The sequence below is a fragment of the Penicillium expansum genome (genome assembly GCF_000769745.1).
Source record: "Penicillium expansum strain MD-8 chromosome Unknown contig313, whole genome shotgun sequence".
Lineage (NCBI taxonomy): Eukaryota > Fungi > Ascomycota > Eurotiomycetes > Eurotiales > Aspergillaceae > Penicillium > Penicillium expansum.
This window is the reverse complement of record NW_015971264.1, coordinates 128,497-154,733: the sequence shown is the minus strand read 5'-3', so window position 1 is coordinate 154,733 and position 26,237 is coordinate 128,497. Positions and strand designations below refer to the sequence as shown.

Genomic DNA, 26,237 nt, shown 5'->3' with positions numbered 1-26,237 from the left:
GTACAGGAAATGATAATATTGATATAAAAAACTGGTCAGTGTCGTATTGTTGTAATATTAAGCAGGAAAGTTACTATCATTTGCTAGATTCAAAGAAGTACGCCAAAACAAATAGCAGAAGAAACTACGTGCAACATATCCACTCAAGTTTTGGTAGTCTGATCCCACAGACTGCGCACAGTAACACCATCCACCCACTTCCCCTTAGTCTCATCCTTCTGCACAACGAACCGAAGAGTCCGTTTCTCGCCAGGAAGTAAAGAGAACGAGTTATCCTCAAAGTATCCCACCACACCAGCGGGGTAGTCAAGCCATGTATACAGCGAAACAGCATTCCGGGCTTCGACGCTGAACGTGCCAGTATGGGCGTCGTGAGACAGCTTGAGTCCCGGGTCTTTTAATGCTAGATCTTTAGGGAAGACGGGCGTAAACTGGTTCCGGTGTGTGAACGTAGTCAAGGTCTTGCTTTCCGTGTTCGGGAGACGGCCCTGAGCAGTGAGATCAATGACCAGGATAGCGTCCTTTGTATCAGGCAGAGAGAGCTTCGCAATGTTGGTTTCGTAGATACTGGTAGTATTGAGTGCCCCAACAGAGAATTGTTTGGTCAAGGGAGTACCCGCGTTCCCTGGGATTGGCTTGCCGGACAAGTCTGTCCAGGTAAGATTCACCGTTCCCCGGACAGTCTCCCAGAGATCCGATGTCACATAGATATCCAAATCGCCCGTCGAATAGTTCCAGAATGGCGAGACGATGACGGGTTGGAAGATGTCACGAGCGACGTAGTGTAGGACTTTCCAGCGACCGTCATACTCGATCCCAGCCCACGTCGGAGCTTGCCAGATATCTTCAAGTTGCCAGTACAAGGATCCGAGCTGACGCTCTGGCATTCCGCTTCCGCGACGGTAGAACTGAATCTCTGATTTGTACATGTCTGCTTGGAAAAGCTGGGTTGCGTGGCACCAGGCACTGAAGTTTGCGACGGAGTCTTGCTTGTTGGGGATCGGGTAGTATCTCTCCACTGCTAGGGTCATTTCGGCCATGCCCATAGACGACTGAGTGTAGTTGTGGGTCTCTGGGCCGTTTACTGGGTAGTGGTGGTTTCGGGACAAGATGGTGCTGCTGTTGAAGTGGAGGTCTTTATCGTCCAAGGCTTGTTGCCATGTTTGTAGACTCGGCATGCTGTGGTAGCCGAATTCGTTGGCGAAGCGGCCGACTGGGTAGCCGGTGAAGTCAAAGGCCTCATTGCTGTTATAGTTGTAGTAGTCGGTATCACCGTAGTAATGTTCTTTTTCTTCTGTGCCGTTATCGTAGCGCTCCGCCATAGGAACTGGAGCAGACAGATCGACTTCTAGGAAGCCGTTGTTGGTGCTACTAGGCATGTATGAGATCGATCGCGAATTCTCGTAGACAAGCGGAAGAATCAGGGAGATAAATAGATGTTCGTAATCGCCAACCAAACGGGGGTATGATGCAGGATCATGTTTCTTAGCGGTTGGTAACATCAAACTTTCAATTTCATTTCCACCAGCCCACAAAGCCAAAGATGGATGATGGTTGACCCGTCTAACGTTGTAGACGACTTCAGCAGCAACGTTGTCAAGGAACGGTTGGTCCGTGGGATACAGAGCATCACTGAATTGGAACTCGCTCCATAACAACACTCCGCGTTCGTCGGCAAGATCGTACATGAAGTCCGGAAGGTAAGCGCCTGAAGCCCAGACTCGAAGCATATTCTGATTTCCAGCGACAACTGCATCAAAGAGTCGCCGCATCTTGGTCTCGGTGACTCGCGGCCAGAAAGCATCCGGAGGAATGAGGTTCGAGCCCTTGGCGTAGAACTCATGACCATTTACCTCGAAATGCCAATTCGCGCCTGGTGCGATACCCTGAGCCAACTGCCCTTCAGTGATATTGGCTCGATTCAGGAAGATAGTACGGAAGCCAGTGCGCTTAGTTATGCTGGCGAGGACCTGGTCTTTGTTCTGGATTGTGACTGTGACATTGTATAGGCTCTGCTTGCCCAAACCTGTGGGATACCAGAGGCTCGGTGCATCTGCATCCACTATAGTGGTACCGGTGATAGTCTTTCCAGATACAACAACGTTATCGAGGGATCCGGACTTCAAAACTTTGCCCGACTCGAGGTCCTTGATCTCTATAGACATAGATGGGCGCGTAGGTAGGGAGCCGAGATAGTCAATACTTGCATTCACCACCCAGGGCTGACTCTGATTGGGAGCAAGGTGATTGATCTGCCCCTTTCGATAGATGTCAATGTCTGTGTTTAGAACATATACATCTTCCTCGCCCTTCGACTGCACCAGGTAGATATTCTGCCATGGCCCAGCAGGCGAGAACGCTGGGCCCCAGTCCCAACCAAAGTCGGACTGTTCTTTGCGAATATACCAGCGGTTAGGGAATTCAAAGATCCCTTGAACACCACTAGGCCATTCTGTAGACATTGTCAGACATGATATGATGTCTTATCCCTTTGTTGGACACTTACGTTGAGAGTTTGGATCAGCAGCGATGGCATTTGCAATCTTGATCGCACTTCCAAACTCGAGAGAGACGGTTGGAGAGCCGTTGCAATGTTTTAAGGCATTGGAAATTTCAAAAGTGTACTGCCGGAACTGATTATCTGTATTTCCTATAAATTGACCACAGAACTCGATTGTTGTGAAGGTGTCAAGCCCATTGAATACAAGCCAGGAAGACTTGGAGCTGCTTAACCTGTGAAGAGTCAGCTGGGATTTTAATTGGCACAGCGGAGAACACAGACAATCCGTTAATTGGTTTACTTGTATAAGTCCAATTATTCTCTGCGATCCAACGCAAGTTGAAGTCATTCAAACCATAGTAGCTTCGAGGTAATTCGATTTAGTATAGAGAAAATGTAGGAGAAACAAGCGTTCAACTAACGGTTCATCTGCTTTTATTAGATAAATTCATCGTTTGGACTAGAAAAGACTTACCAATAACATTGGCAGCAAGAAGATCCAAATGCGCCTGTGAAGGAACACGACCAGGGACGCTAATATTCAGCGCCTTGCTACTAACAGTCCATCCATCACCACTCAGATCCAAAACATTCTGCGCAAGAGTAGTCGGCAGCAATGACGGGAACACTCCCAACACAAGCTGATTCCAAAAATACATCGCGTTCAAACTAAACTATTGCCGAGATGTTGCAAAATGAGGGGTTTCGCTCCAATAAGTATGTCCTATTTATCTTCAACTCTAGCACAAGAGGTGAAACATTGGACCGAAAACAAACAGGTGACATACAGAAAGTACAATGCTAACTTATGATGTCCTTCAAGTTGCATAGAGTGGGGCGACACAGTCTGGGGCATTGTAGTCCGAGGCCTTGAAGCGGGGGTACTGAAGGAAACACCCCCTCGCGGGGAAAAAGTAACGGTAGCAGCGCTAATGTACGAATTGCGATGATCCCGGGGATAAATTCCGTTCCGATTCTGGGCTCATTCGTGTGTGGCGCTGTACAACGGTTAAGAGTGTTAGTGCTGAAGCTATAGACGGGAAGGCTTAAGGCTTAAGGCTTACTTTCTCAGTGGGGTCCACGGGCTATATGTAGCGGATATGATGATGCGGAATTCAATCTTATATTCTCACAACATCTACATATAGAAGGCATGCGCAAAGTATGTATTTTACGTAAATTTTAGCTACAACCCCAATAAAGAGGAAATATCTAGAGAAAAGACGTAGGAAAGAACTCTAAAAATGGCTACAAGGATCCTAGTTATGTTATTGAGGATGTATTTGTTAAGGCTTTTCTGCCTAAGGCGGATAGGATCCTTACTCCTTGGATTAATCTTCCTTCCTTTTCGGGGCTGTCGCTCTCCGTCAACAGCTTAACCCAATCCATCATTTCTTCACCATATTGCCTTCTCCACACCATCACACATAGTACACAAAGGTACAATAAATGGAATGAGCCCCCTGGATTCCAAGCAGCAATGAAGACATGTCAAGCAATCCCTGAGTGAGACAGCTCATCCGCGCAACCAGGCATGTCCTAACCCCCCTTCGACAATCGGCACCCTCGATGCAGCCTTTAACAAGTTCGCGGTCTGAATTTGGCTGCCCCCCGTTTATCACGTTATAGGATCGATGGGTGTCTGTAATCGGCACGTCAGCGATATCTTACACTCGGAGCCTTCAAGGGATCAGGAACGAAGGCAAGCCGCTCTCGCTTTCCATGTCAAAATTGACTACCACCATGTCCACACTGAAAGCCTTGGCCAACGAAGGTCGAGGAGATCCAGTTTCTAAACAGGCCGCCGGAAAAGGCGAGCTAGAGGTCTCGTTCCTGCCGAGTCCGGGTATTCCAAAAAATTCTGTATATCTTTGATGCCACCAAACGGCAATCCAACAATCACCTGCACAGACCATGGGAGCACCGCCCGCATGGTGCGGTCTACCGCCCTAACCTTCAGGCCCGTCAATCGGGTGAACATACGCGTGCCCTCCGGGATCTGGCAAAACATGTTTGGCCAGTTCTCTCTGGCAGAAGGTACTCTGCCATGGAAACAATGCAGCTCCTGATCTGCAGGAATTTGCGCCAACCATACAAAGCCTAAGGGCAGACGGCAGTATATTGTTTCCCTGAATGAACTTTCCCAAGCTTTTTACGGACTTTCCGCCGGACCTCACATGTCTTCCCGACCAAACCACATGGTTAGTCCAGAAGAGCACTCTGTTCGATGAACCCACACTAAATACTAAACAGAAGCCAAAATAAATATGATGTGTGTTGCCATCGCCTCTCCATGGATGGTATCTCATATGATGAAGCGTTCTATTGGCAATATTAACATGATAAAAGGTCCTACAAATACCTAGCTAGAACGTCTCAATGCATTTGACAGCTCCTGGTCAAGTTTCTGGCCGGTGTTATACAAGATCGACTTCAACCGGAACGCTGAGGTACGAAGAGAGAGGATAGACCATGGCTGCCAAGTATCTGCATGGACATTCGGTATCCCTTAGGGGTTTGTCCAATTGAAAACACAGCTAATGCAATGATATTTACTCTATTCTATACACGCTTCTTTATATCTGTACAGATGTCCACGGTTGATCTGCTAGGTCAGGTTCTTGCGCATCGTCAATACATCAGTCTGTGTAAACCCAAGTCTATCGATGAGATAGCCCTCAACCCCGTTTCTGTAGGATTTCTCAAATGATACCAGGAAATCCGCCATGGACGTGGCCCGAACTCCACATAGTTCGAGCATACCCACTGCCTCAGGGCTCAACTGGCTAACGTCAACTCCATCAGTTCCCAAGTTTACCGCAGATGCCTGCATGAGATTTTCTCGGGCGCTTTCCAGTCCGACTCGAGTGAGGATGTAATCGTAGATAATGTCGTGATGGGGTCGATTGATCAGGAGGAGAATGAGAGCGGCGAAGACACCCGTGCGATCTTTACCGGCTGCGGATACGAAGTTTTGGTTAGCATTCATCGGTTATAAATAGGGTTGCACGCGACTGGAGCAAGGTGATACACTTGGGACATACCTGAACAATGAACGATGAACGGATCGTCCGGGTTATCTCTGATATGCTTGAATATCTGTGTGAAACACGGGGCAGCCGCTTCGAGGACGCCAAAGTACATCTTCACGAACCCAGCAGCGCCCTTATCTGGGCCCGCGAAATCACGGAGGTTCAAGGTAGCCGGTCGGGCTCCATATGGTAACCATACCGTATCGACTCCTGTGATAGAAGGTGCTGGGGCTTTTTGTCGCTCGCCTTCATTCCGCAAGTCGAAGATGGTGGTGATTCCCAATTCGGCTGCGATGATGGATTTCCCGGGCCCCAAGATGTCGGACAAGTTTCCGGACCGATACACGAATCCTGGGCGTAATTTGTTGCCATTGTGGCTCAGATCGCGAAAGTTGGAGACACCTGGTATAGGGATGAATGGTGGCAGGGATGTGATCCGGGTTACGAGAGCTTGGGGAATGGGAGTCCTGATATCGGTATTTAATATCTCGCGGATTTGATCGGTTTCATGCATGGTTTGATTGTATAGAGGAATTGAAGATTGAAACATAGAGACCAGAAATCAACAGACATAATATATCAAGATATAGAGAGAGCTCTTTCCAACTATGTCATCGTCTCCATCAAATAGTGGAGCCGACGCCGGTGCAGGCACCCAATGTCATCATATCTGATGACGATCTCAGACATTTTCCAGGAACACTTCGTAGCTTACAAGAATTACCAGATGCACCGGTTTTAATAGTATCATTAGTAGGATTTTTGGTAGTAAACTTAGTAGTCTTCTCGGATATTTGTTGATATAACTTCCCCTCTTATTGGTGGGTTTGACCCAGTTTATACACCCGGACTATGCTTGACTTGATACTCACGCAACTCTTAGAAAATGAGACAAGACCATTTTCAAGGCAACATAGCAAACGAAATAGCAAACAGGATTTACATTGCCCTTTATGTACTTCGTGTAACTTCAGCTTCCCACCAATCAACCTTCTCAAAACAGACTTATCCATCTAGCCATGGCATCCCCGGGGATCAACGCCAGAGTGAGAGACTTGGAAACGGATAGAGAATGGCGCATCAGCGTGGCAGTCTTCCGATACCAACAGAACGGCCACTACGCCGTCCTACTTCTGAAACGAGCCACCGGCACCGCCACATTGGGATGGTGGAATCTTCCAACGGGCCCAGTTCTACACACCGATGCTACCATTCGCGACGCCGTGAAACGCATAGTCCTCGACAAAACCGGTCTTGGACTCCAGGGCTACCACATCATCCAGGAGGTAGACACCTTGACGTGGGGTTCTGAAGAGAAGGTCGTCGTGAAACTCAACTTTGTCATTCATGATACATCTGCCGACATAGTCGCCATCCACCGCAACGAGTTCTTCGAGTATGAATGGGTGGAAGAGGAACAGATTGACTCTCTCACCATCCCTGTCTCGATGCAGGAGGTCATCCGCGATGGGTTTGAATTACACCACTTGGGGGCCCTTAATTTTTGAATCTTCATGGTAGAGATGGAACAAGAAGACAAAGAATACAATCAATTGAGATCTTTGAATGATGTTCATTGTTTACTTCAGTACAAAATAGTTATCCTCTTCCCCGCATCAACCGGATACTCGGTTGGCCGCGGAGTGACGCTAAATGCCGATGCCAACCGCCCTCCGCACTCCCCAGATTTAACAATCAAAGACAACCTAAGAACCTCTCACCCTTTCTCCCATTGAAACAAATCAAAGCAACAATGTTAATAACAAGAGAGAGCAAAATGTCTCTAAAGATACTGACTCGCAATGGCCTTCGCAGCCAGCCCGTAACTACAGCGCGCATCATCCCCGCACGGAGGTGGAGTAGCTCCATCTCGCAGCCGCCGGGTGCAGACAGGTGAGCGGATCGCTTCAAGGACAATGTTTTTTTTTTTTTTTTTGGAAAATGCTGACGAGGTGTTTATGCGTATAGCGTTCGATTCCCAGGGGCTGTGAACAGCAAGTTCACCTCGGAGATGGCCTTCCTCAAAGCCTCAGATCTGCCCGCTATCCCTACCTACCGAGTGATGGACTCGGACGGTTATCAGGTTGATAAGACGAGACCAGCGCCCGATGTCACAAATGAAGAGGTCTTGTCGTGGTATAAGAATATGCTGTCCGGTGAGTTACCCCACACTTGAGGCGATATAGTACCTGACTTTTGGCGTGCAGTAAGCGTTATGGATGTGGTTATGTTCGAGGCACAACGGCAGGGTCGCCTAAGTTTCTATATGGTATGTTCAATTCATCAAGAATAATAACATTGCGTATCTGACCGGCTACCTGTAGGTTTCCGCCGGCGAAGAAGGCATCACAGTTGGATCCGCCGCAGCATTGACACCAGACGATGTGGTCTTTGCACAATACCGCGAAGCCGGTGTATTCCAACAACGTGGATTTACACTGAAGAACTTTATGAGCCAGCTCTTTGCCAATTGCAATGATACAGGCCGTGGTCGAAATATGCCAGTCCACTACGGACAAAACTATCCTCGCATGGTCAGTACAACCACCCCTTTACAACAGCACCATTTCCCCTAACCTTACACACCCAACAGCACACAATCTCATCCCCATTAGCCACACAAATTCCCCAAGCCGCCGGCGCAGCCTACGCCCTCAAACTCCAAGACCTCCAAAACCCAAACCGGGACCCACGCATTGTGGCCTGCTACTTCGGCGAAGGAGCCGCCAGCGAAGGCGACTTCCACGCCGCACTGAACATCGCCGCAACACGATCCTGCCCGGTCGTCTTTATATGCCGAAATAACGGCTACGCAATCTCCACACCAACGCTAGAACAGTACCGAGGCGATGGAATCGCCAGCCGCGGCGTGGGATACGGTATCGACACGATCCGCGTCGACGGCAATGACATCTTCGCCGTAAACGAAGCAATGAAAGAAGCACGTCGACTCGCCCTAAGCGAGGGCGGACGGCCAGTTCTAATCGAGGCCATGAGCTACCGTGTCTCGCATCACAGTACCAGCGACGACAGCTTTGCGTACCGTGCCCGCGTCGAAGTTGAGGATTGGAAACGCCGTGACAATCCCATTATTCGGCTGCGTAAGTGGTTGGAGAACCAGGGGATTTGGAGTGAGGAACAGGAGAAGCAGACGCGGGATGAGATGCGCAAGGCCGTGTTGAAGGAGTTTGGGGAGGCGGAGCAGGAGAAGAAGCCTTCACTTCGCGAGGCTTTTGCTGATGTTTATGAGGAGATTACTGAGGAGCAGAGGGAGCAGATGGCAGAACTTAAGCGCATCTTGGAAACTTATCCTGATGAGTATGATCTGCGGCCGTATAAGGATGGGATTAATGGTTTGGATTGAGAGGGGTTGTCTCTGCCAAATATACATGCGACCCTTGGGGCGTTAGATTATTATATTAAATACGAGAGCTATATTTATATAGATTTCATTGGTGCTCACAGAAATGATAGTTTCTTTTATTATGTGATGCTTATTGAATATTCCGGCTCATTGGTTTATGGGGTCTCGACGAAATATAAAAACCCTAATACCGACTATACCCCCTGCGCCTCGCAATCCGACTTTGCGCAACAGCAACAGCAACCTTAGGCACCGAAGTGAGACTCATATAATTATCATCCGAAGCTAGATAAATGGCACCAAGCCCCATATCCTTCGCCAACCGAACAACATCACTAACATCGGCATCCTCGGGCGTCTGATTCAAAATAACAGCACTCTGTTCATAGTGATCAGGCGTCGAGAAATTCTCATCAGGAGACCGAGCCACCCAATTAGCATAAGTATTCTCATACTCGACAATAAAGTCCGCGGCGGCGAACCACTTATCAGCATCAGCGACGAGCTTAACACCAGGGTTGAAGATAACAGTGTTCAAGCTACTGCTCTTAGATTTCATCGACAGGTTCTGAAAATAAGCTAATTTGCTCGGATCTTCGCCATTGGGCGCCTCGTCGAAGAAGATTCCGGAGAGACGGATATTCTTCCCTGTGTAGGTGGCCCATTTGGCGTAGGTAGCGATCTCCTTTTCGACTTCAGAGCTAGCTCGTGTTCCTTGTTTTGTATGGGTGTAGCCCAGTAGTTTGGTGTTGGGATAGCTATTTAGCTTCGTAATGGCGGTTATGAAGACTTCTTCTGGATATTCTGTGTCACCGGGACCAGTAGATGGGTTGATGATTAGGTAGAATGGGATCGAAGGATAGGCTGCGATTGAGTCGTAGATTGTATTCCATGCGTCTATGCCGGGCCAGGCATATAGTGGCACTAGTAGGCCGGTTGATATGACGGTTGAGGCTAGGGTGAGCACGGTGGCTATGATGGAAAGTAGTTGAAACATCATTGTATATGTTGGGTTGAACGTGAGCGGGTAAACGAATGAATGTAGCACCCAGAGGGGCCAATGATGTAGAAAGGAGCACAAGGAAAGAAAAAAAGACCAAGACTGGCGGGAAATAGTATACTCAGTGAGTAATGCACGCTATAAAAATGCCAGTCCAGAGATTCCGGGAAATAACGTCCTATGGGAAGAAAGGGATCGGATAGCTACAGCAGAGCCAAAGATCAGCTTCAATACCTATTGTTTCCAGTTCGAAAGTAGAAAGAGACCTAAAATAACAACAATCAGCCACATGTTTCAAGGGCCAAACACCTTGTACGGAGTACACATGGCAGAGGATTCATTCGCCCTGAACAGTCACGTAGCCATCGTGTGATACCAAGAATGAGCTACTGTCGGATCCCTTCGGAGGAATGAGTCCTCATTAAATGTCTGGGCTTGATCAAAATGTACGGAGTAGAGGAATGTGGAAGTCAAAAGGTCCAGCCCCGGCGGAGTCGGTGATTGATCCCTTCGCACATCCCCTTGTTGACCTGTAATTATGATATTTTAAGCCATGTTAACCGGCTCAAATATGTTTTTGACTTGCAATGCTGCAGTTTAGTGACGCTGGGCCCCTCGGTCTTGAATTTCCGGTTTCGGATCTGGAGATTTGGCAGGCAGATTTGGGTGCAATATATATCACGTCCAAGAACAACCCAGAGTAAATTTCGAAGATGTTTCGATATTCATTTCGCGTGAGGGAGTCTCTTAATCAAAATTGTTTGCTCATTGCTTGTCAAATGCAGTATTGAGGATAGGCCTAGAACGTGCATGTCTGCAGGAAATGTTGGAAATTAGATTACTAAGACCTACGTAGACAAATATCACAAAAGTGTACAATGATTCATTCAGGCTAAGATAGATATTGATACAGAATGGATAGAACGCTAAAAATTCCACCATCCGGGGTATCATGCAAATCCATATGTACATGCATAGAAATCCCAAGTCGGCCTAGGAATACGCGATCGCAAAGAGGACTGACAGCTCCGATCCAAGAGAGTCAATGGTTGATTACACTTCCGATCCAGCAGCGAAGTTCAATGCCTGCTGCTGAAGCTTCTTGTTGCGCCGAAGCAGAGCAGCGAACTTCTTGTCTAGTGAATCCATTTCTTTCCGGGTGAGCTCGAGGTCCTTCTGAGAACGACCAGAGAGATCCTTAAGTTCCTCGTTGGTCAAACCAGCAACGTCGTCGAGGGTTGGGTTGGGACCGACCATGCCCGGATTTCCCAACATGTGCTGCGCGGTAACTGCAGCAAAAGAGCGCACGGCAGCAGGGGTGGTGTTGAGAAATTCTGCCGAGTTGGCGACGGCCCAGTCATGATTGCGGGTGCTGTCTGCTTCCATGGCCGAGAGGACGTTAGGCGGGATCACGGACTCCGCTGCCTCAAGAGAAGAGGACGGGGACGTGGCACCCAGGCGAGTGGGCATGTCGTCGACCCAGCAGATGTTGAACTTTTCCGGGTTCGCGAAAAGTGCTTCCAGACCTCCACTTGGATTGCTCGCGTCATCTCCAATCATGAAAGGATCGGAGATACCGGCCATGTTCTTCTCCAGCTCGAGGTACCGCTCCTCCTCTTCTGGCTCGAGGTGACGCAGGACACAGCCGCGGGGCGTGATGAGGCATCGAGTCTTGAGGAAATCATCCCCAATTCGAACGGGCTCTCCACGAAGCAGAGTTTTCCGATCCTCCTCAGTCAACTCATTAGGACACTGAAGATAATCATAGTCCTCCGCAGTGCACTTCATGTCGGTGCGCTGGCTGAGGTTGCTAGGGTTGAACAGGGAACTTTTGTTGAGGTTAAGTTCGCCGGACTTGTGCATCTCAGCGAGCAACTCGTGTAGAGGCTTAGTTCGTTCCACGAAAAGATCCTTGATGGCCCTTCCAAGCGCCTCGGAATCCTTGACCAACTGTCCAACTGTATTGTTTGAACGCCATGGCTCTACGGGGGCTTCCTTCTGAACAGGCAACTCTTCGACAGGGGGAGGAGTAGGCTCTCTGACAGGCTTGGTCTCCTTGACTTTCACTTTCTTCGGGATAGTATCAACCTTAGGTTCAGCCTTGACTGGAGAAGCGCTCGCTGGTTTGACAGGGCTCGCTTTTTCGGGGCGACTGGGAGCGGGTGCATCGGCTGTGCTCACAGTAGCTGCGGGGGCCTTCTTGGTCTTGCGCTTTCGCCCCATAATAGGGGCTTGAACAGGCTCCTCATTTACAGGGGCAACTTCGACCTTCTTAGCCTCGGCCTCCTTCGCCTTCTGCTTCCGTTCCTTCTTGACCTGGCTCTTGGTCATGGAGCGAACGGGGGCGGAGCCGATACGAGAAGAAGCAGGAGGCGAATTAGCACGAGAAGCAGATGTGGAAGGATAGTAATCAGCTTCCCATCCCATATCAGCAGGAGTGTCGGGGATGCTGGTTGACTCAATGCTCTGTCTCCTAGAGCGGGACTTGGTACCTCCAACAACAGAAGCGGGCACAGAGGGTACCGTGACAATTGGAGGGGTTTCTGGCTTTGGGGTTTCTACCACCCGCAGAATACGAGGCTGACGAGGGGCAGGGGAGTCAGAGAGGCGGGATGCGAAGGTTTGAGGGGTGTCAGGTCGCGAGCCGATTGCGGAAACAGAGCTAGGAGGTGGTACCTGCTCAGTCCTGATCGATGAGGCTAGCGGGGAGCCAAAATCGAGTGGGGTGCCTTTCGAAGTGGCAGAACTCGGCTGCGACTGGTTTGCAGCCTTTGTAGGGGAATCTTTGAAATCAGCTCCAATGTTGAACTCGCTCTTGCGTTGGGTACGAGCCTTGCTCGCAGACTTCTGCACGGGCGATCCAAACGAGATTTGAGAAGCGTCCTTCACACGGCTTGATGTCAAAGGCCCACCCACGGTGAGCTCAGGACTCAAAAGACGAGAGGGGCTGTCAATGCGGCTCTGCGATGGGCTATTCAGTCGCGAAATGCTGGGCGTCAAGCCAGGTGGGAGAATCGGGGCAGGAGACGAAGGTTTAGAGGAACTGTGTTCCTGGAAGATAGAAGACGAGGGATGAGCGTGAGGTAGAGGGAGTCCAGGTGGAAGAGTCGGAGTCCCAGCACGAGCAGCTGACTCGCTAGGTAACTGGGACTTCAAAAACCCAAAGCTGTCAACGGGTCGTCGATCCTTCGATTGATCTCCAAGAGGGGGAAAATCCTCATTTACTAGAGCATTGGGTCAGCGAACGTCCAAGAATGCAAAATGAGTGGCAATGTGAGTGGTCAGATGAGGGGAGGTAAACATCAGATCGGAATCGCCTGAGACGATGGTGACGACTAAGCAGCAGCAAGACTAAGCGAAGATACAAAAAAGAGCACGAGATAATTACATGATGGGCATCTCCCGGACCAGGAACATTGCGGGACTGGGCGTCTATGTAAACGGCGGCTGTGAGGAAACTGATTTCGAATAAGACCCTTTTCGGCTTGTGGTATCAGGGTAGGGAGATCTTAACGTACATTAATCCATAATAAACACCCGTGGTCTTCAAGACACAGCAGATCGTATAATGGAAGTCCGGATGCAAAAACAGTAGAAAGGGAATACACAGCCGCCGAATACAAAGGGAGCCCGGAACACACGCTGTTATGTCCATATGCAAAGACACCTGCAAAGAGCCAGAGAAAACATGCAAGAAATAGATAGCAATTGAAGGAGGCGGGGAAAAGACCATAGTACGCCAGGTGAACGTTCAGCCATCGCATATATCAGAGCTGCCAGTCTGACCGCGAATAAAACAGGAACAACAAATGCAGGGCCTCCATAGAGAGGGAAACAAGAAAGGGAATTGATATCATGTCATCAGGATAAATCAGGCCCGTCAAGGGAAGAAGGTCATAGCGAAAAAGCAAGCAGGATAATGCAGGAAATCAAATCACGGGAACAATAGGTTAAAGGGAGACCATGGGGATTCACCACCGGCTGATGCCACCGCCATACACCATCGAGGGGTTGTACCCACCTTGACCCTGACTCCCGTACAACGCTTGCCCAGCAGTAGCATTCGCACCGACTTGATGCATTCTCGCCTGCAAAATGCTCGGGTCCGCAAGATCTACTACACCACCTCCACCGGAGGAAGTGTTAGCGTGTCTGTGCTTCTTCCCCTTCTTCTTCTGCTTCTGTGGGCCACCGGAATCAGGCATTACGCCCGTCTGTGGCCCATAGAAGGAGCTGAGAAGGCCATTGACAGGAGTCATGGGGGGCGGGGTATTGTGCTGTTGAAGAAAAGGGAACATGAACTCACGCTTAGCTGCCTCCTGGCCCTGTAAACCACCAACATTCGTACCAGTTCGTCCACGCAGTAGCTCGCGCATTAGCTCCGGAGTTGGATCTTGCTTTCCTCCATTACCACTAAGCCCAGAAGTGAAGCCGTGTCCTTGGGCGAACATTCCACCACCACTAATCGGAGGTGTGCCGGCCGTCTTTAGTCCTGGTGGGGGACCCTGCACACCACTGGCGTAGAAACCGCTTGCTGCAAGACCGTGTTGAGGGCTTGGAGCAGAAAGAGGGTTGGGAGATGAAGATTGCATTTGACCCAACATGCGTGCGTTAACCATATTCTTGGAACCGGCCTCATTGGCGAAGGAGAATCGGGAAGACTGTCGGCTCTGTGCTGCCTGCAGCGCATTGAACTGTGCCATCTGATTTTGCACAAGGCCTTGGCGGACTTGGGCGGCTTGGTCCAGAGCGGCAGAGCTGAGAGGGTCAGCCAGACCAGCCTGTTGATTACCGGCGGACTTGAGTAGCATCAACTGTTGTTGCTGCAAGGGAGTTAAGCTTCGTCCAGCGAGGTTCAAGCCTTGGAATTGATGGCTAGTCGCAGAGACAGGAGATCCAACAGTTGAGTTGTCCGCAGTGTCATGCTGCGAAGGGGGCTGGATAGCACCGTGAGATTCCCGCGTCTGGCGACTGCGCGGGGGATTTACTTCCTCTGGCTCACCACCTAGCTGGAGGCTACCAGCTTCACGGCTATCCTCTTCGGCTGCAACAGATTGGAGCAACTCATGCTCGCGGCTCAGACGCTCTTGTTCGACTTTCTCGCGCATTGCTCTGCGCTTGACGCCGCCGTATGGATCGATGAAAGATGGGTAATCCTTGATCAACTTGACCTCTTCCTCAGTCAATTCGGCCGTGCTGAAGGAAAACTTGAAATCCGGAGAGTTGATATCCTTGAGCAAACCGTCAAATGGTGATGGGAGCTTCGGAGGTTGTGTCACACGGCGAGGACGTGGTTGCGGGGCGGGAGATTGGGGATCGACTTGGGAGGGTGGAGGTGGGGCTTCTTGGGAAATTGGAGATGGCTTCTCTGCTCGCTTCGGTTCTTCAACAGGAGTTGCAACAGGGGTCGCAACAGGGGTCGCAACATTGACACTAGCGGGCCGTGGGCTATTAATTGAGGCTTGGCTACCAGTGAGACTAGTCCGTCTAGCTCGATGAATAGCAGCGTCCTTGTTAGCCCAGCTGGCAGTTGACGGGAGAGCCGGGCCATCTGGTATGCCGGTGCGACTACTGATAGAGTCATCCTTGCTCGGTTGCCGGCGCATAGGATGAGCGATGGGTTGAGCGGACCTCACATGAGAGGGAGTAGGCGGAAGATTTGGGCGTTGGGTGGAAATCGTGTTCATTGATGAGAGGTCCTGGCGGCTGTAGCTGTCGCTGTCCTCCCCAGTCTCGTGCAAGAAAGTGCAGTTCCGATTATTGCACTGCTCATTGCGAAGGAAGGACGAGCAATATTTGGTTGTTCCGTATTGCGCCCTGAGCACTCGATCGCCATTTCCGGAACCGTCCACGGCATTGATGCACATCGCAGCGTCGACTTTGCGCGAGAAAGTCACATAAACACCAATTCCCTGGTTGGGGTTGCCGCCGGGCTTAGCCTTGCTGACCACGATCTTCTCAATCTCGCCATATTGACCGAAATATTCCCGTCCACGGAGCGTTTGAAGGAGCTGATTTTCGTCTCGGATCGTAGGGTTGAGGCCGATAACGTAGACCAAGTTCTTTTGGACAACACGGACACCGGCCAAGTTCTTCCGACTGGAAGCCTCGATTTCCCGTTTTTCGGCTTCCTTCTTTTTCGCAGCAGCCGCCTTGCGGTGTTTCAGTGCCAGATCTGCCTTGAACCTAAACACAGCAGGTTAGTTGGGATGTGGCGAAGATATCACAGAGCATGGGTTGACTCACTCCTCAACGTCGGGAATCTTGTACTGGATGGTACTTTCATCGTATCCGCGCCGACAGTTAGGGCATCGTCCTTCTTCATTCTGCGTTTTAATGTTGTTGTAGCAGAATTGGCAAATCTAAAAACATCACATGTCAGGTGTGGCACAAGGAGACAAAGACGAGCGATCTGTCTCCGTCACAACAAAGGGAGTAGTGGCAGAGACATATCAAGGATCACGATCGGGACTTACCTGATATCCACAAGGACACGGTTTAAAATTCTTATCGGAGAGATCGAACTCTTCAATGCACAGGGGGCTGTGTGGTCATTAGTACACAGATCGCGCGGGTTGAATGAGCTTCAAGACGTACCAGAACTCGTCGTCGTCGTCGATGACGGAATCGATCAGTGAAATACTAGACATGATCGCGGGGAATACGGTGAGAACCGGAGAGGGACACGAGATCTCAAACGCCGACACCTGATTAAATCGGATGAGAAATTGGGGAAAATAAAAGAGATACGCTGCCCGGTAAAGTGTAGAAAGACGAACGGCGATTAGATGTTTGAGGAGGAGCGAGAAGAAGAGAGGGCAAAAGAAAGGGTGGCGATGATTGATAGAAGAGGATGAACGGAGAGAAGAAGGAAGGAAATTGTGAAGCGCGGCTTCATTTTGCTGGCATTGCCCGATTGAGTTTAGCGTGTGCCCAACACGTGACCAAAAGTGCTCGACCACTCTAAACCTTCACAATCCAACTTACGTGCCTCCGTCCCCTCCTCCCGTTGCATCTGCCATTGCTCCCTCTACACAATGGCCTCCGCACGCTCTTTGATGCGCCTGGGTTCTGGACGCTCTGTGGCATCCGCCACGAGGTCCATGGCCGCCCGCACCTTTTCCTCCGCCTCCCTTCAGTGTGCCCCCAAGGCCTCGACAGCACCGGGCCCGGAACCTGAGAACATGCGCCAGGCGCAGCGCCCGCGTATGTGCAATGGACTAGTCGATAGATGGGACACAATTGAGCTAACCGAACTGTGATTTGCCAGCCCAGGGACCCCTACGCGCCCCCGTGGTCAACCCTACCGACAAGTACCAGCCCATGGCCGACAGCCTTCACGCCTATGGGCAGTACGTTATGTCTTGTCTGCCCAAATATATCCAGCAGTTCACTGTGTGGAAGGATGAGCTCACCGTTTACACCGCTCCCGCCGGTGTTGTTCCCGTGATGAGCTTCCTCAAGAACCACACTGCCGCCGAGTTCACCCAGATCTCCGATATCACTGGTGTCGACTTCCCCACCCGCGACCAGCGCTTCGAGGTCGTCTACAACCTGCTCAGCGTTCGTCACAACTCCCGCATCCGTGTCAAGACCTACGCGGACGAGGCCACCCCCGTGCCCAGTGTGACTGGTCTCTTCGAGGGTGCTCTGTGGTACGAGCGTGAGGTGTACGACATGTTCGGTGTGTTCTTCTCCGGCCACCCTGATCTCCGCCGCATCATGACCGACTACGGTTTCGACGGCCACCCACTGCGCAAGGACTTCCCCTTGACCGGTTATACCGAGCTGCGCTATGACGAAGAGAAGAAGCGCATCGTCATTGAGCCCCTCGAGCTCACCCAGGCCTTCCGCAACTTTGAGAGCGGCTCTACTGCTTGGGAGCCTGTGGGTGCGGGTCAGGACCGCACTCCCGATTCCGTAAGTCATATTCTCTTTGTTGCTATAACACAATATCCTAACCTGTTCAAATATAGTTCAAGCTTCCGACCCCCAAGCCGGAGGCGAAGGAGGAAGAAAAGAAATAGACTGGGTCTGTATGCGTATCATTTTCTTTGCCATGTTTGTATGTACATATCCGTCAGTGTTAATCGATGGTCTTTTTTTGTCCAATCAATATATCCGGCAATGTAGGTAGTGCATGTAGCTGTTACCTTGTCCGAGTTTACTCATGAAATAACCCTTCTAGCCGGTAACAAATATTTTTTCTACGTATAATCCCAATTTACAAAGATTTCAAATATATACTCTGAGCTAGATCTCAAGCCGATTGATTTGCGCTGGCCATTACAAGCGTCTGTCTTGGCGCCGGGCTCCGCCCAAGAAAAAAAAAATTAAGCTACTCCAACATCCGACGATCAACACGATCCTCGAAAAGCCTACGTTTTTTTTTGTCGACGAGCCATACATTCTTTGACTCGCTCATATTAACACCCTACATCACAATACACTCATACCACCGAACAAGATGCCCAAGCGCAAGCTCGAAGAAGTCAGCGGGCCCGCGCGGTCTAGCGACACCCGCAAAATGTCCATTCACGGCACCCGGTTGACGCAAATGTTCGAGAACGGCGTATTGATGATCATGCGTTGTCTCAAGACATCGCGCGGCTTTGAGCGACAAAAGCTGAGTCGACGAGAGAAGACAGCGAAGGCACAGAAGGACGATAAGGCGTTGGCGCGACTGAAGGAAGAAATTGAGACTTTGAAGGTATGTAGTTATTGCTACTGTGGATACCCAGATGATATTGCGGAAGGTTGTCGTATAAACTGGATTGCTAATATTTGTTCTAACAGGGTCTCGATTACCATGTCACATCCGAGCGATACCTATTCAAGCAACTTATCAGAACGAAGCGCATTGCAGAGACGCGGACGTTCGGGGAGTTCCAGGCCGTCAAGAAAGTGTCCCAGGATGGACCGAAGAGTACAGCCGAAGCCAATATCCTGGCTCGACTATTCAAATCCACTCCTGTGCAGAAGGAAATGCCTGGTATCATGGCAGGTATTCGGAAACTACTTCGAGTCGACGAGGCGCCTGCTAGCAAGGCGACAAAAGAGGATGTCAAGAAGGATGCGCCGGCAAAGAAGCCACGAAAGGAAACCAGCGGATCAGAGTCTGAATCAGAGACAGCGACGACAAAACCTCGGCGCGGCGAGCAGGTCTCCCGCCCCGCGAACGACATGGACATCTCCGGCTCCGACGAATCCGGAGACGAAGACCTCTCACAATTCAACTCGCGACTTGGACCGGGCTCAGACTCCGAAGCCGACTCGGAATCCGGCGATGAGGAAGACCTCGCTGCAGACGATATCTCCGATTCTATCTCTCGTTCACCATCACCCTCCTTCTCTGCCGCAGACTCCCCACCTGCCAAGAAAGTAAAGGGGACTAAGGGCTCTAAGGAACCATTGAAAAGCACGACGTTCCTGCCGTCTCTAATGAATGGTGGTTACTGGTCTGGTTCGGAAGAAGCTACTGATGAGGAAGATTCCGGTAAGAAGCCTGTTCGTAAGAACCGTATGGGTCAACAGGCTCGTCGGGCCTTGTGGGAGAAGAAGTTCGGAGCCACTGCAAACCATGTCAAGCAGGAGCAGCTGGCTGCGAAGTATGGAGGTAGAGATAATGGATGGGATACGAAGCGCGGTGCAACTGATGGTACGAGAGGTGGAAGGGGAGGGAGAGGAGGGAGAGGGCGTGGTGGTTTCGGGGGTGGGTCTGCACGGCCTCAGAGAGATGGCCCTGCTGGTCCTCACTCTGGGCAGCATTCCGGTGGCAAGCCTAAAGGTGGTCCGCCTAAGGATGAGGGCCCATTGCATCCCTCTTGGGAGGCAAAGCGGAAGGCTAAGGAGCAGACGGCAGCTACTTTCTCTGGAAAGAAGGTTACATTCGATTAGGTTGTGGGCACTATGTATATTTATCAATCAATATTCGAATTCTCATCACAAGCAAACGAGTAGATACTTAGATCTCCCGTGTGCCTACAAGTTGAAAGTCACCCGACTCAGACAAAGTACGATATTGGTTCCAGTATATGAATTGATGCTTTGTGGATAAGCTGTGTACAATTTCCGAAAGTTCCGCCACCCAAGTGCAATACATAGCAGTGAATATAAACAGTCGCAAGATGGTATACCAAGAAAACGAAAATCAAAGTCACAAGACCCAACCCAAACACATTGTATAAATGAGTCGCTGCTTAAGAACAAAGCACGATAAAAAAAGATCATGAATCCGTCATGAAGTTCAGCCAGTGAGGGGGGTCAGATCTGCTACCAGGCGCCTTCATTTCAGCACCAGGCAAACCATTAGATTGACCCTGTGAATCCGGCTCGAAGCAAGGAATAGCAGTGAACTCGCCCAACTCTTGCGGGAAATTGGAAACAAAATGATCGAAGCCAAAGTGCGGCATCTGAGAGAGGGACTGCTGAGAAATGGAGAAAGTGTCGGGGGGTGGAACTTCGCCTTCTGGGATGCTCTGATCAGGTGCGGCAGGTGTAGGAACAGCGCCACCCACGCCAATCATGGCCGCAGATGGAGGCGTTAGAGTCATGCCATGAAGAAGAGTAGAAGGGCCTGCCATGGTAGAGGCTTGAGAAGGTACGCTTTGCGGAACATTTTGCTCACTTGAAGCATATGCCTCCTGCTGTTGCCATGCGAGCGTGGACGGCGAGATAGGCCCTGCTTTCCACAGCATCTCCCAGTTCTTGAACCGGTCATAGGCGGATTCGACGGCACCTCCACTGCTCATATCCGGCTGGGTCTCGCTCCATGCTTCAAGGCGGCGAATGGCACGTTCGAGTGCCTCTATGACACTAACAGCTGAACGGGCTGAGCCAACACCCATAGACATGATCTTTATCAGGGAAATTCCCTGTTCAAGTGCAGCACCAAGTCTTTCAGTTCGTTTGGTCAGGCCCTGGGCCAAAATGACCAGCAAAGCTGCACGGCATGAACTAAATTCGGTGAATGAGGCTCGTGCGAGACCGGTCTCGTCACGGAGCAAGCGGCACAAATCGATGATTTCTAGAGCCGCTTCCACACAATCTGTAACCAGAGTCGCGCGATTCTTCGACAAACCGGACACAGCGGCGGAGCCCTTGTACGGTGGGCCTTGAGAGGAGATCTGGTAGATGCCTTTGATATTACTGAACAGGAAAGGGCGTCCAATGAAAATTCGAGTTAGACAGTAGTCTAGCTTGAGATGGACATTAGATCTGAAAAGCGGCCCTGCAGGATTCAGATCACGACAGGTAATCTCTTCTGGGAGAGTCGACCACCAATCGACGAGATATTTTCGGTGACTCAGTAATCGTTCCAGACAGTCCTGCTGTTGCTCTTTGCGGTATTTTCGCAATGAGGTTATTTCATTTGAAACTTCCCCAAGCTTCAAAGTCAATGTAATAAGTGTTACCATATTTGTATGGTTTGATATTTGATTGACGGGCATTAACCCAGGGAAATCGACCGGTAGGGGACCATCAACGTCAGGGTCCGACAACGATGACGGTCGGCCGTGGAGAATGCTTATACGCTTTTCAATAGTAAAAGCTGTCCAGAAAACCCGATTTCGCACTTCGATCATGCGCGGAGACAGGCCTTCGCCGTGATACCTCCGATGCATTCCATTTTGGATAGCCAATTTTAGTGCTAGGCCAAAGTACGTGTAGCACAACCCTGAAGTATCCAACGGAAGCAAGTACGTCCCAATAAGTAGACAGGCCTGTACACTTCGAACGGAAGCGGTGGCGATAATGTCTGGTAAAAGCCTCGAGGCAAATTGGTAGAATGTGAGGCCAACCTCATCCTCCGAAAAGTGATGATCCTGATTTGCCGTGGAGCCGGAGGGCAAGCAATTCACCGGTGTGGATGACTCCATATGTGCAAATTGAGTGCCCACCGCCAAAACCATAAGAATACAGCACACTGCGCCTGCATCGTCAAATGACAAACTTTCAGGATCAGTGTAGCAGACGCCCAATTTCTCAATTAACCAGTCTTCCTCAATGTAGAAATTATTGGTTTGTGCATATTTGAAGAAGATCTGGACAAGAAAATCGGCGACATATCGCGGCGGCAGACATGTAATTGAGGAAGACACCTGAGGTGACGCTGACTGGAGTTGTGTACTTCGCCATCGCTCTTCAAAAGGCTCAACTTCAGAAGTTGCCTGCGGGGTCGGGTTTAGCATGAGTGCCTTCGCTCACCGACAATTCACGGAAACCTACCTCGGGTGCCGCAGTCTTCATCCACTCATCGATCTTCTTCCGAATCTTCATTGTGAAATTCAAGTATGAAAATTCCCCAGAATATTCTAATAAATAATGTCAATCAAAAAATCCCCATATATGTACTTCTGGGATCAACATACGGGTTGTGTTATCGGGCATAGCCTTGATTGTAAAATCCTCCTCATCAATGGCAAGATCTTCCAGCTCATTGGGGTCTTCCCGGGTAGAAATCGCATCGGACTCAGAATCGCGGTGTTTGCTCTTCAGATCCTCTGCAGCCTGGCGCAGAGACTGAATGTCGAAAGTAATATTGGGAACATAATGCGACAGGAGACGTTCCATAAGGCGCACTCGTTCGGCCTCGGCGATATCATTTCGGCTCAGGGCGGCTGCTCGGTCCAAAAGCCTGATAACAGGGGTCGCGCCATTAGCGGTTTGAAATAATGATAGAAGATGGTTATGCGGTCAACCTACGAGACGGACGTCGACCGGGTCTTTTCATTTGGGTCAATGTGAGTAAAATTGCATTGGCGGCGGTATCGCAGACATCTCCGACACGGCACACCTCCTTCGCATTTCTCTTTCACCCGGCGACAACCATCGCACCTGCGCAAAACGGATTGTGTTAGAAGATCCGGTTTAATTGATATACTAGGGCGATAGCATACGCTCTGACAGCTCGCTTGCGGTTTTCTTCGGCCACACGAGGACGTTTTTGCTGTGTGGGCGTCGGGGTCGAGTCGTCCATTACCGTGACAGCGGATCAGGGCATTGTCTAGAGAAAGGGGAACAATAAAGAGATTGGAAATAAAGAGAAATGTCCAAGATACAGTCAGACCGGAATGTCCCAGGTTGGAAAATGGCCATGTGAGGAGAAAAAGGGAAGGCTAATCGATAAAGATCCCCGCATCCCGGACTCATTTTGCTCCGCTCATCGGCTTTTCGGGGTCGATATTTCCTATTTTGGGATCTTTTCTGTCTTTTTGTCTTTATTTCCTTTTCTTACTTGTTTCATATCTATAATCTATTAAAGAGTTACCAGTAACTAACCTGCCCTAGTCCCTACACCCTACAGGGTTACTCTTTCACCTTTAATCGTATATATATCCCTGCATTGATGTTGCCAATATCCATGGCTACCCTTTGGCTAGAGTGCAACAACCTACATAGCAAATCCGCTTTTCAATTTATCTTTGTTTGAGCATTCTACCATGACCTACTACTGTAGGTATCTTTATTTACTCTCTTCTTTCAGCTTACTTCAAAGACTCACCTCTTACTTCATTATCCGCCCGGCTTCAAACATTTCGTATTTAACCTACTGCTTCGACCTCCTTTAAATTCCTTCTTTCCTTCGTCGTTCTTCGTAATTCATCTTTCTATCTTCATAGTTCATGATGTCCTCATTAGCCACCCTCCCGACTGAGGTGCTCTTTTGGATCATGGGTCATCTACCAAATCAACGAGATAGGCTGAACCTCGCCAAATGCAATGCACACATGTACGTAAGCCTTCATACCGAGGAATTTAGAAATATGGAATTTGAGCCTTGCTACTGCGCCCCCCAGCGAGTGGAAAAGCTCGTTGGCCTTCTTCTTCACAATGCCTACCTGGCAGGGAAAGTCAAAAGCCTGAAAGTGGGCAGAATGCGGAAATGTGATCAATATCATGCAATTCAAGTCCCAGCCAGGAGATCCAATCCGGTCCTAACCCGGTTGATTAAAGGTTTTGGTCAATCCTCAACCCTCGAGCTAAAGAAATGGTTTCGGCATTTCCAAGCTACCGATAACACCAGAGCTTGGAACGCTCTCATAATCTGCTTCCAACCAAATATGACTTATCTGGAATGGTTCAGTGAAGAGTGGGCCACCGTTTACAACGAGGGTTCACCTACGTTTCCATATATGACCCCGGCGCGAGCATTGCAATCTGTCCAAAAGGGTATTTACAAAGTCCCAAAGTATACGGCATTCGAACTCATAAGTATGACCCCAGGGTGGCATATCGCTCAGCTCAAGTCAATTTTCGCATCTGCCTCGATGCGCAGGATCACGATAGATGGGATGTCTGGCACCTACCCGGACCTGGCACCACGGAACTCGTCACCTATTACACATATTGAGGTGCATGGTATCTCACGATCAGGATTCAAAGAATTGATTACCCATTGTGTGAACTTGAAGTCATTCACGTACTTTTACTATGGGGAAATCTTTTCCCATTTTTCCATGAAGTCATACATAGATGCGATTTCCTCCAAGAAACACTCGCTCGAAACCCTTTGTATCAGCCAGGCACCGGTGAACTGCCCCATCATAGACAGCGAGGCATTCAATATAACTTTCAATGGGTTCAGTGCACTGAAGAATTTGGAGCTCCCGATGCACACATTCCTACAATTTGTCGATGTGAACTATCCATTGGACCACATCACACCCGACCGTGTCTCAGCCTGCTTTCTGATGCCGCTAGCTAGAAACCTACCGCCATCTCTGGAACGACTCTGTGTGACCCAATGGACGCTCCAAGAAGATTACCAATACATGATATATCAGCTAGTCAACTTGGTGCGATCGAAAAGCATATGTTTCCTCACCTCGGCAATATTAGAATCCCAGGCGATAACATTGAACACTTGTTCATCAAGTGTGTAGAGCAAGAGAGCCCTGTACACTATCCTGACTTGTTTGTTCCTACATTTTATGATGACCGGCTTCTCGATGCCTGCCGGGAAATGGGTGTGGTTTTGCGCGTCAAGAATGATCCCATTAACCGTGGTTAGTTGTGCTACGGATTTGAAATACTCAAATATTGAGACAGATAAAAGCGATACTAGTAGTTTGTTGACTTGGTATCCTAGCATCCAAGAAAGTGCAGGAGTAAATGAAATATTAGCCTAGTGATTTTCAATCATAATTCTGATCAATGATAGCGTGTCTCCCAAAATGTAGAAATACCGGAAACATTTAGAACCCATCAACATGAGTCCCAAGTCCCATTTCAACCCCAACATCAAGCACCTTCTTGCCAACAACAAGATCCATAAGACCCATACCAACACATTTGTAAACAACATTACAACCAGCAGGGACATCAACCGCCCCCTCCACAATCCCCTCCGCCCCCAAAAGATCCCCCATCTCAATCAACTGCTCCTCCCCAAGACCAGCAGTAATCAACTCTCCAGCCTCCTCCAGACAAGCCGTCTTCGAATCAACATAAACCTTCCCACCACCGGAAAGCAACGTCTCAGTATCAATCTCATGCATATTCGGCTTGTACGAACCAATAAGCGAGATAAACCGTTGCTTAGGATTCGCCTGCAGCGCCGCATACCCAAAATTCGGCACCGTAGCAGGCGTACAACTAAAGATAACATCCGCAGCAGCGAGTTCCTCCCCAAGACGTTGCTCATAATCATCAACGCCCTCCTTAGCAAGCGTATCAAACACAACACCGGGGTAAATCCCCCACAATTCAGAAACAACATCCCTCTCCATCTCGGCCAGTCTCTTCGCACCACGGTTCACGAACGTAACCCGTCGCACTTGCTCCGGGTACAGTAGTAGCGCAAGACGCGCATGCCACTCCGCCTGTCGACCACTGCCGAGAACGAGCACGTTGTGCTTGCGGAGGGTCGTGCAGCGCACAAAGAGCGTCATTGTTGCCAGCGCGGTGCGGAAGGCTGTTACTTCTGCTGCGGCTAGCAGGCCTTGCAGTCGGCCTTCTGGGCTGAAGATGTTGATTACGCCTTGGATTCCGGATGGACTTGCTGTTACCACTTTGATGCCGGTGGATGCGGTGTCCGATACCGGCATGAAGATGCAGGTGTTATCATCGCTTGTGGTGAACACTGTGCGCAGGGGTTGGTGGATTTTTTTGGTAGATGATGGGGTTGATGGCTTTGATTCTTGGGTAATGCTGATTAGGGCATTGCTGAGTACTGTGATGAAGCTGTGGCATTGGTCTTGCGTTAGACCGCGGAAAATTTTGGTGACGTTTGGTTCGGAGAGGATGTGCATTTTGGTTGATGTTTGATTTTGATCGGTGGAATGATTAGGGAATACTGGTTCGACTTTGTTTTATTTAAAGGAAGTAAATGGTATTCCT

General features: G+C 49.7%; 10 protein-coding genes across 10 annotated transcripts; 4 read left to right on the top strand and 6 right to left on the bottom strand.

Moving 5' to 3' along the window:
- Nucleotides 1–143: 143 nt before the first annotated feature.
- Nucleotides 144–3,159, bottom strand: PEX2_092300 (uncharacterized protein; the record flags this gene model as incomplete). The annotated part of the gene is made up of 4 exons (XM_016746500.1): nt 144–2,452; nt 2,507–2,733; nt 2,923–2,929; nt 2,976–3,159. 4 exons carry the CDS (start codon nt 3,157–3,159, stop codon nt 144–146), a joined length of 2,727 nt encoding a protein of 908 aa, XP_016600216.1.
- Nucleotides 3,160–5,108: 1,949 nt separating this feature from the next.
- Nucleotides 5,109–6,046, bottom strand: PEX2_092290 (tyrosine-protein phosphatase; the record flags this gene model as incomplete). The annotated part of the gene is made up of 2 exons (XM_016746499.1): nt 5,109–5,458; nt 5,545–6,046. 2 exons carry the CDS (start codon nt 6,044–6,046, stop codon nt 5,109–5,111), a joined length of 852 nt encoding a protein of 283 aa, XP_016600215.1.
- A 505-nt stretch (nt 6,047–6,551) lies between these two features.
- Nucleotides 6,552–8,896, top strand: PEX2_092280 (Dehydrogenase, E1 component; the record flags this gene model as incomplete). The annotated part of the gene is made up of 6 exons (XM_016746498.1): nt 6,552–7,003; nt 7,348–7,425; nt 7,501–7,688; nt 7,740–7,801; nt 7,857–8,066; nt 8,126–8,896. The coding sequence occupies 6 exons, from the start codon at nt 6,552–6,554 to the stop codon at nt 8,894–8,896; spliced, it is 1,761 nt and encodes a 586-aa protein (XP_016600214.1).
- A 184-nt stretch (nt 8,897–9,080) lies between these two features.
- Nucleotides 9,081–9,896, bottom strand: PEX2_092270 (spherulation-specific family 4 protein; the record flags this gene model as incomplete). The annotated part of the gene is made up of 1 exon (XM_016746497.1): nt 9,081–9,896. The coding sequence occupies one exon, from the start codon at nt 9,894–9,896 to the stop codon at nt 9,081–9,083; it is 816 nt and encodes a 271-aa protein (XP_016600213.1).
- A 1,053-nt stretch (nt 9,897–10,949) lies between these two features.
- Nucleotides 10,950–16,546, bottom strand: PEX2_092260 (CCR4-NOT core ubiquitin-protein ligase subunit MOT2; the record flags this gene model as incomplete). The annotated part of the gene is made up of 5 exons (XM_016746496.1): nt 10,950–13,120; nt 13,918–16,082; nt 16,143–16,222; nt 16,373–16,439; nt 16,494–16,546. 5 exons carry the CDS (start codon nt 16,544–16,546, stop codon nt 10,950–10,952), a joined length of 4,536 nt encoding a protein of 1,511 aa, XP_016600212.1.
- A 387-nt stretch (nt 16,547–16,933) lies between these two features.
- On the top strand, nt 16,934–17,923 carry PEX2_092250 (complex I 30 kDa subunit family protein; the record flags this gene model as incomplete). Its single annotated transcript, XM_016746495.1, has 3 exons — nt 16,934–17,102; nt 17,167–17,816; nt 17,873–17,923. The coding sequence occupies 3 exons, from the start codon at nt 16,934–16,936 to the stop codon at nt 17,921–17,923; spliced, it is 870 nt and encodes a 289-aa protein (XP_016600211.1).
- Nucleotides 17,924–18,363: 440 nt separating this feature from the next.
- PEX2_092240 (BUD22 family protein) lies at nt 18,364–19,793 on the top strand (the record flags this gene model as incomplete). Its single annotated transcript, XM_016746494.1, has 2 exons — nt 18,364–18,606; nt 18,693–19,793. 2 exons carry the CDS (start codon nt 18,364–18,366, stop codon nt 19,791–19,793), a joined length of 1,344 nt encoding a protein of 447 aa, XP_016600210.1.
- Nucleotides 19,794–20,122: 329 nt separating this feature from the next.
- Nucleotides 20,123–22,875, bottom strand: PEX2_092230 (Zn(II)2Cys6 transcription factor; the record flags this gene model as incomplete). The annotated part of the gene is made up of 5 exons (XM_016746493.1): nt 20,123–22,066; nt 22,125–22,210; nt 22,268–22,533; nt 22,602–22,733; nt 22,796–22,875. 5 exons carry the CDS (start codon nt 22,873–22,875, stop codon nt 20,123–20,125), a joined length of 2,508 nt encoding a protein of 835 aa, XP_016600209.1.
- Nucleotides 22,876–23,959: 1,084 nt separating this feature from the next.
- On the top strand, nt 23,960–24,909 carry PEX2_092220 (uncharacterized protein; the record flags this gene model as incomplete). The annotated part of the gene is made up of 2 exons (XM_016746492.1): nt 23,960–24,632; nt 24,683–24,909. The coding sequence occupies 2 exons, from the start codon at nt 23,960–23,962 to the stop codon at nt 24,907–24,909; spliced, it is 900 nt and encodes a 299-aa protein (XP_016600208.1).
- Nucleotides 24,910–25,093: 184 nt separating this feature from the next.
- PEX2_092210 (putative proline utilization protein PrnX) lies at nt 25,094–26,149 on the bottom strand (the record flags this gene model as incomplete). The annotated part of the gene is made up of 1 exon (XM_016746491.1): nt 25,094–26,149. The coding sequence occupies one exon, from the start codon at nt 26,147–26,149 to the stop codon at nt 25,094–25,096; it is 1,056 nt and encodes a 351-aa protein (XP_016600207.1).
- Nucleotides 26,150–26,237: the final 88 nt, after the last annotated feature.